This window comes from Pseudorca crassidens, chromosome 3 (assembly GCF_039906515.1).
Source record: "Pseudorca crassidens isolate mPseCra1 chromosome 3, mPseCra1.hap1, whole genome shotgun sequence".
Lineage (NCBI taxonomy): Eukaryota > Metazoa > Chordata > Mammalia > Artiodactyla > Delphinidae > Pseudorca > Pseudorca crassidens.
Genome location: NC_090298.1, coordinates 170,090,696 through 170,099,035, shown reverse-complemented (window position 1 = coordinate 170,099,035; position 8,340 = coordinate 170,090,696). Strand labels below are relative to the sequence as shown.

The 8,340-nt window shown below is 55.8% G+C and overlaps 1 protein-coding gene across 1 annotated transcript; it reads right to left on the bottom strand.

Annotated features, from left to right (window-relative positions):
- Positions 1 to 4,164: 4,164 nt before the first annotated feature.
- Positions 4,165 to 5,389, bottom strand: S1PR4 (sphingosine-1-phosphate receptor 4). Its single transcript, XM_067730202.1, has one exon. It carries the CDS (start codon positions 5,372 to 5,374, stop codon positions 4,217 to 4,219), a length of 1,158 nt encoding a protein of 385 aa, XP_067586303.1. The 5' UTR covers positions 5,375 to 5,389; the 3' UTR covers positions 4,165 to 4,216.
- Between the last annotated feature and the right edge of the window lie 2,951 nt (positions 5,390 to 8,340).

The following is an 8,340-nucleotide window of genomic DNA, read 5'->3' as shown; positions in this document are numbered from 1 at the left end:
ATCCTGCTTTGTGGAGATCAAACCTTGGGGCAGCCCGAAGAATGAAATGGAACATTCATTCTGAGTTTTCCAAAGGAGAGAAGGAACTGGTATTCATTCCTTCATTCATTCATTTATTCATTCATTCATCAAAGAGGCAGTAACAGACAGGGATCCAGAAGTCACCCGTGGGGACTTCCCTGGCGGTCCAGGGGTTAATACTCCACGCTTCCACTGCAGGGGGCGTGGGTTTGATCCCTGGTCAGGGAACTAAGATCCCAGAAAACAAAAAAAAAAAAGTCACCTGTCTGGGTTTGAATCCCAGCTCTGCCTCTTCCCAGTTGTGTGACCTTGTGTAAGCTACCTAACCTCTCTGGATCTTAGTTTCTCCATCTATAAAATGGAGTTATGATGGTACCTTCCTCCTGGAGATTTTCCAAGGATTAAATGAGTTAGTACAAAGGTGACTAGGATAACGTTGAGTGATATATAAGGCATTTTAAAATGTTGTCAGGGGGTTTCCCTGGTGGTGCAGTGGTTGAGAGTCCGCCTGCTGATGCAGGGGACACGGGTTCGTGCCCCGATCTGGGAAGATCCCACATGCCGCGGAGTGGCTGGGCCCGTGAGCCATGGCCACTGAGCCTGCACGTCCAGAGCCTGTGCTCCACAGCAGGAGAGGCCACAACGGTGAGTGGCCCGCGTACTGCAAAAAAAAAAAAAAAAAAATGTTGCCAAACGCAAGTTCCTGTGCCCAACGCACAGTGAGGACAAACAAACCAGAAGTTGGAGTTTGGAGCAGAGAAAGGTTTATTGCAGGGCCATGCAAGGAGACCAGTGTCTCATGCCCCATAAACCCCAACTCCCCAGAGGGTTTCAGCAAAGCACTTTTAAAGGCAAGTGAGAGAGAGACGTGGTTAGTTGCTGCAAACTTCTTGGTTTTGGAATCCTTTGTTCTTGCAGCTGTGCAGGTCAGGTCAGGTCAGGATGTTCCTGTAAACCTCCAACAAAACAAATGTTATTCCCTATTCTGAAACATTTTACCTCTATGTGAAGGGACTCTTAAACGTCAGAGCCTTGAGAATAGGCTCACCTGCATATTTCAGGCTATAGGCAACATTCTTGTACAAAAGGTACAAAGCCACCATGACTAAGCACAGGCAACAGGGCAGAAAGGTTAAAGTAAAAGGAACAGGTCTAAAAAGGAGTCAGGGGCTTCCTCGGTGGTGCAGTGGTTGAGAGGCCACCTGCCGATGCAGGGGACACGGGTTCGTGCCCCGGTCTGGGAAGATCCCACATGCCGCGGAGCGGCTGGGCCCGTGAGCCATGGCCACTGAGCCTGCGCATCCGGAGCCTGTGCTCCACAGCGGGAGAGGCCACAACAGTGAGAGGCCCACGTACCGAAAAAAAAAAAAAAAAAGAGTCAGATTTGTTCTTCCCTATTACAAAATCAGACACGTAAGTTTGAGGGCCTTTATATTCCTTGTCTTAACAACATCCCAGGAGGGCAGGGGATATCAATATCCTCATTTTACAGATGAGGAAACTGAAGCCCATGGTGAGCGGCAGAGCTGGGGAACGGTGATGCGTTACAGACACCTGAGCCACCTAAGAGCAGAAGTCAGGATTCATGGGAACAGTTTCATCGTAGTCAGGGAGGAAGGTGGGGGTGGAGAGTAAGGAGGGGAAGAAGTTTCCCAGGCTCATTGTGAGGCATGATGCTAGGACTAGTTCTCCCAACACTCTAGGTCATGGAGCACCTGCTATCTGCTGGGTCCTGTGCTGGGTGCCAGGGACATAGCTGTGGCCCAAACACTGTCACTACCTCCACTCTCATGGAGCTCCAAGTCCAGGGGAGAAGGTGGATGAGTAACCAGGCGCGATCGGATCTATGATGGAGTTGCACAGGCAGGTGTGGGAGCCCGGAAGAGGGCTGAGGAGGAGAAATCAGGGAGACTTCCTGGAGGAGGTGATGCTAAAGCTGAGACCTGAAGGATGGGCAGGGCACGTGCCAGGCAGGCCACTCTACTGGGGACAACAAAGGCAGGTGCAAAGACCCCAGATGGGAGGGAGCAGCAAAGAGTGCAGCTCAGTCAAAGCAAAGTGTGACACCCCACAGAGCAGAGGGGGCCACAGGGCCAGCTCACACAGGCCCAGGACACAGGCTGAGAGCTTCAAGGAGGCCCAGGCTCCACTCACACCAAATTCCACCGAGACCTCACCCTGCCTGCCACTGTCCTGAATAAACACACGTGGACCAGGAATTAGGAAAATGTAAGAAGTATCCCAGCTTATACATGCTTGGAACGTTTTCCAGTCCTGTCCAACAGAATTTTCTGTGATGATGGACATGCTCTGTGTCTACACTGTCCAAAACAGTAGCCACAAGTCCCATGTCCCATCAAGCACTTGAAGTGTGGCTAGTGTGACCAAGTGTTATGGGCTGAATTGTGTCTCCAAAATTCACATCTTGAAATCCTAACCCCCAGGACCTCAGAATAGGACCTTATTAGGAAATAGGATGGTTATAGGTGTAATTAGTTAAGCTGAGTCACACTGGAATAGGGTGGCCCTAATCCAATAGGACTGGTGTCCTTATAAAAAGGGAAAATTTGCACACAGATGTGCACACAGGGAGAACCCATGTGAAAATGGAGTCTACAAACCAAGGGATGCCAAAGATTGCCAGCAAACCCCCAGAATCTAGGAGAGAGGGCTCAGAACGAACCAAACCTGTTGGCACCTTGATCTCAGACTTCCAGCCTCCAGAACCATGAGAGGATACATTTCTTTTCTCTTTTCTTTTTTTTGACCGCAACGCTCAGCATGCAGGATCTTAGTTCCCCAACCAGGGATCCAACTTGTACCCCCTGCAGTGGAAGCGTGGAGTATTAACCACTGGACCACCAGGGAAGTCATGAAAGAATGCATTCCCGTTGTTTAAGCCCCTCGGTCTGTGATACTTTGATACGGCAGCTCCAAGAAACGCACCAAGAAACTGAATTTTAAAAATTCATTTTAATTAATTTTACGTACCCACATGTGGCTAATGGCTGCTTTATTGAAACAGCGCAGTAAACAGTTTCCCATCGCCGCATCCCCCATCCTGCAGGGGAGAAATGGAGGCTCAGAACGGAGCTATCCCATCCAGAGTGGCAGACGGGATGCTGACCCAAGAACTTGGCAAGACGGAGGCAGAAGGACCTGCGGACACTTTCTTGGCTAGGAAGATGGAAAGAGAGCACTTTCTACCAGCCAAAGGTGGCTACATCCGGAGGGTGGACCCCTGCGGCGCTGTCCCATACCATTGCCGCAAGTCCTGTGAACTGTCTAAATGCAAAGGAATTCCAAGTTCAGTCTTCAGTCGCACAGGCCACTTATCGAGGGCTCAGTAGCCACATGAGGGTCCCACACTGGCAGCACAGATGTAGAACATTTCCACCGTCGCTGAATGTTTTGTCAACACACTGATGCCACGCGCCATGGCAAAAACACTGAGCCAGTACCGACCGCCTCCCGCGGTGGGTTCCGTCTGCTATAGGCCCATTTCACAGATGGGGAAGGAAGAGGCAGGTAGTGCTAAAGGGAGAAGTGGTGAGATTTCCCCGAGGTCAGGAGGGCCAGTCGGCTCCCCCTCTGCTGGTCTCCAGACTGAGTTCCAAGAGATGCAGAGGCCAGAGGTGGGGGAAGGAGGCCGCCCAGGACCCAAGATGAGAGATAGGGCAGGGAAAGGGGAAGTGAACAGGAAGGGGCGGGTGTCGTGGCCCTCCCTGTGCTGCAGGCACAGCTCCAGCAGACCCACAGCCCTCATCCCATCACCCTGATGCCACATGTGAATAAGGGGCTGCAGCATCTCATCCCATCATTGAACTCTCGCGTTGCCGGGGCATAGACACCCCCCTACCCAGCCTAACCCTGGCAGCCTGGGAGCCCCACTGAGGCCCACTGTGGGGCTGGGATTTCCTCAGAATCTCACAGGAGGGGGACTGCGTACACAGCAAACGCATTCATCCCTATTCCAGCGCGCTCTCTGTTCCTCCTGTTGCCTCCTGCCCCACGGAGACCGTGGGAAATCCACTCGGCGTCAGCAGCCTCAGGAGGCTTCGGGGAGGACTGCAGGGCCCTGGGACGCATGCCCCCGGCCGCCCTCTTCCTTCCTCTGCATCCAGCCTGCCTGCTGCTGCATCCCTGCGCGCCCGGGCGTGCACCTGGCAGCTGAACCACTGCCCTAACCGTGGGCTCAGATGCTCCGTACGCTGGAGATACTGGACAGGGGCTCCCGCATCCGGAAGCTGTGCGAGCGGGAGCCCCGAAAGCTGTCCCTCGGCCTCAGCGAGCTGTCGGTGGTGGAGGCGACGGACTGGGCCTCGGCAGCCCGGGCCAGGCAGTCCCCAGGCCCTCGCAGTCCCAACCGGAGACACGCACAGCAGAGGAAGCCCAGCACGGCCCGGCACACCTCCCGGCTGCGGAAGGAGTAGATGACCGGGTTGACCGCGGAGTTGAGCACGGCCAGCGCCAGGATCCAGTCCATGCCCCGCAGGTACTCCTGAGCCCAGACGTTGGAGCCAAAGATGTCGGCCAGCAGCAGGCCGAAGAGCGGGCCCCAGCACACCACGAAAGCCACCAGGATCATAAGCACCGTCTTGAGCAGCCGCTGAGCCTTGCGGCGGGCCGGGGTGCACGGGGCCTTCTGCCCGTTGGAGCGCACCACTCGGAAGATGGCCCCGTAGAGCACCATGATGGTGGCCAGGATGCAGGCGAAGACCACCACGCAGAAGAGGATGTAGCCCTTGGAGTAGAGCGGGAGCAGGCTGGAGCAGCGCTGGAAGGCGCAGACGCAGTTCCATCCCAGCAGAGGCAGCAGGCCCAGCAGGGCTGCCAGCAGCCAGCAGAGTCCGATGAAGCTGCACACGCGGCCCCTCTTGGTGGCCCCGTTCTCAGCCACCGGCCGCACCATGGTGGCGAAGCGCTCGCCCGCCGTGAAGAGCAAGCTGAAGGTGGAGGCGGCCAGCGCCATGAAGAGCAGGCCCTCGCGCAGGAACCACTGGGCCGGCGCCAGGCGGAAGGTGCGCGACCCGGACAGCAGCACGTTGGCCAGGTACGCGGCGCCCGTGAGCAGGTCGCTGAGCGTGATATTCACCAGGCAGTAATAGACCCAGCGGCGGGAGCGCATGCGGCTGGCGATGGCCACCAGCACCAGCAGGTTCTCCAGCACCACCAGGCAGCTCACGGCCACGAAGAGCCCGCGCAGCACCCCCAGGCCGCCCTCCTCGGGCCCGCCCCGCCCCGCCAGCCGGCCAGAGTGGTTGTAATGCAAGACGATGAGCCGGCTGTGCCCGATGGCCGCCAGCAGCTGGCAGGACTCGGGGGCCTCGGTCGGGGCCCCCGTGGCGTTCATTGCGGTCCCCGGGGGCAGACTGAGGCCCGGGGTGGTTCGCCCCAGGCAGGGTGGAGCCGCTCGGCTTGCCCGGTCTTGGTTTCCTGTTATTTGAAATTTCCTGTTATGTTCAAGGTACCCCCAGGGTGAGGGTGAGGGTGAGGCCGGGACGGGGAGGGGCATCCCAACGGTCGCTTCCCACCCGGACTCCCGGAGGGCGCTGCGGCTGCTGCCTGCTGCGAGCCCGCGGTCCCTCATTGCGGGTGGGGTCGCAGAGCGGGGGAAACCTGTTCCCCTGTGACACCCGGGCTGGATGACTTCCCCGCCCCCATGAGCTACTCCCTGCAGGACCCGCTGTTCCGTCACCGGCTCCCCAACTGCTCCAAACCCGCCTGGCACACAGTAGGTGCTTAATAAGTGTGCGTCAAGCGGCCGCACACACAGGAGCACCACCAGCTTCCTCAGCGATACCGCAGATGCACCCCGTTTTAGCCTCACGACAGGGCCAGGACCACGCAGTCCACAGAAGGGGAAACCGAGGCCTGGAGAGGCTGTGTCCGCCCCGGGTCCCGCAGAAGAGCACACAGCCAGGAGGTGAATCCCACGCACCCACACGTTTACCCGGGGCTTCCGTGGCGGGACCCTCTCTCCCCAGGTTTTCCGTTGCCTCTCCTGCCCCTGAGCTGGCTTTGCTGGGAGTAGAGCTGCTGGGGACCGCCACCCGGGGCAGCACCTCACATCTGGAGGGGGAGGGGCTCACAGAAGTGGGGAACTCACCCCACCGCCACCGCACAGCCATCCTGACCCGGCTCACACTGACTCAACCAGAGAAGGGTGAGGACGGAGGTGTGTGGGCACCAAGGCAGGGAGAGGAAGTCGGGGATGATGTGTGGAGTGATGTGTGGGGGGCCTGAGGCGGGGGGACACTGCCCTGGCCAGTGTCTGAGGGAGGAGACACAGGTGTCTGAGGGGCTCTGGTGTCCCCCGTGAGTGGCGGGTGGGCAGGACACAGGGGTTGAGGACAGCCCAGGGACTGTGGCCCCCTGAACCCTGAGTTCATTGCTCAGCTCTGGAGCGGGACAGTTACAGGGAAGCTCAAAGGGAGGGGCGCCCTGGGGAGTAGCAACATCTGGTCACTGGAGGTGACCAAGCAGAAACGGATCTGAAGGGGGGGTTGTGAGAGGAGGGGCTGTGCAGGCAGCTGGGGGGAGGGGGGAGGGGATGAGCACCCGAGCCCCAGTCCCGGCCTCACGTGGGACCACCTGACCCAGGCACGTTCACAGGGAGACACATGGCACGTTCTGAGCCTGGGCCCTGGACTGAGCCCTGATCCCAGGCTGAACCCTGACCTTGGCCGAACCTGTGACCATAGGCTGACCCCAACTCTGATCCCTGACCCAGGCTGACCCCCAATCCCAGCTGAGCCCTGATCCCAGGCTGAGTCCTGACCTTGGACTGAGCCCTGGTCCTAGACTGAGCCCTGGTCCTAGACTGAGCCCTGATCCCAGGCTGAACCCTGACCTTGGACTGAGCCCTGATCCTGGACTGAGCCCTGATCCTAGACTGAGCCCTGGTCCTGGACTGAGCCCTGATCCCAGGCTGAGTCCTGACCTTGGACTGAGCCCTGGTCCTAGACTGAGCCCTGATCCTAGACTGAGCCCTGGTCCTGGACTGAGCCCTGATCCTGGACTGAGCCCTGATCCCAGGCTGAATCCTGACCTTGGCGGAACCCATGACCACAGCCTGACTCCAACCCTGACCCCTGACCCTGGTTGAGATTTGACCCTGAACTGAACCCTGACCCCAAGCTGAACCCCAATCCCAAGCTGAGTCCCAACTCTAGTGGAGCCCCAACCCCAACTAAACCCCAACCCCAGCTGAGCCCCTCACCCCAGGCTGAGAGAGCAAATTGAGAACTAGACTAAAATGCTATGAGAGAGCAGAATTTGGCTAATTTGAGGCCAAGCTGCCCAACAGTGGTGACCTTCTGCCATGAATTACCTGCTGACTGGGTGAAAGGCCATACGTGCATTATACCTTATTTAATCTTACGATTATCCCCATGCTACAGAAGAGCAGTCCCCCTTCTAGCAGTCTGTCCTGAAAACACAGCTTTAACAATACACAAGTGAGTACACAAAAGGTTACTCCTTGTCATTTGTAAGTGTAAAATATTGGAAGCAACCCAGATGTCTGTACACAGGAGAGAGGCTGATGCATTACACTGCACTTCACCGTGGAGTACTATGCAGCCATGAAAAAGAAATGAGGGTGATCTCTGTGAGCGGAACAGGGCGATTTCCACGATGTATTGTTAAGTTGAGGGGGAAGTAACAAGTATGTTACCTTTTGTATAATAAAGAAGGGGGGAGTAAAATACCCATATATCAGCTTGTTTTTGCAAAGGAAAGATAAACCAAGAACCAATCAAATTGGTTACCTACAGGAGTGGATGGGATTGAAATTGAAGAGAGGAGGAGATGACACCCTTTGAGTTTTCCTCTCTGTATAGTTTTTAAACTGTTAATGCTTTCTATATTCAACAAAAATTTAAATCAACAACGATGGAGGACGGAAGCTTTAAGATGGACCATAAATAGAAAACAAATGAACTGAACGGTATGTCAAATGAAAAACGTAACCTCACAGAAATAGAAAAGAACCAGCTTATGCAACTTCTGGACACACTACTCACTCTAAAGGCAAAGGGAACTGCAAAAACAAATTTAAACTTGGTTCAGTACGTTCGTTTTTGGGAGTGGCATAGATGTAGTGATTCTGAAACTATCCTGTACTGTGGGACTGAGTGAAGTAGCAAATGTGGCGAAGTAGCAAGTGTGTTGATATTATTAGGAATCAGGTGTTCACTGGGGGAGAGAGGTGCAAAGATGAAATAGAAGAGCCCCGCAGGGATGAAATGGGATTAAAGTATCCATGTGGACTTGATATTTAAACACAAATCAATTTCCTAACTCCATCCATTGAGA

Excerpts from the sequence above, each read along its gene's own strand:
- S1PR4 (XM_067730202.1), bottom strand. The coding sequence starts at position 5,374 with ATGAACGCCACGGGGGCCCCGACCGAGGCCCCCGAGTCCTGCCAGCTG.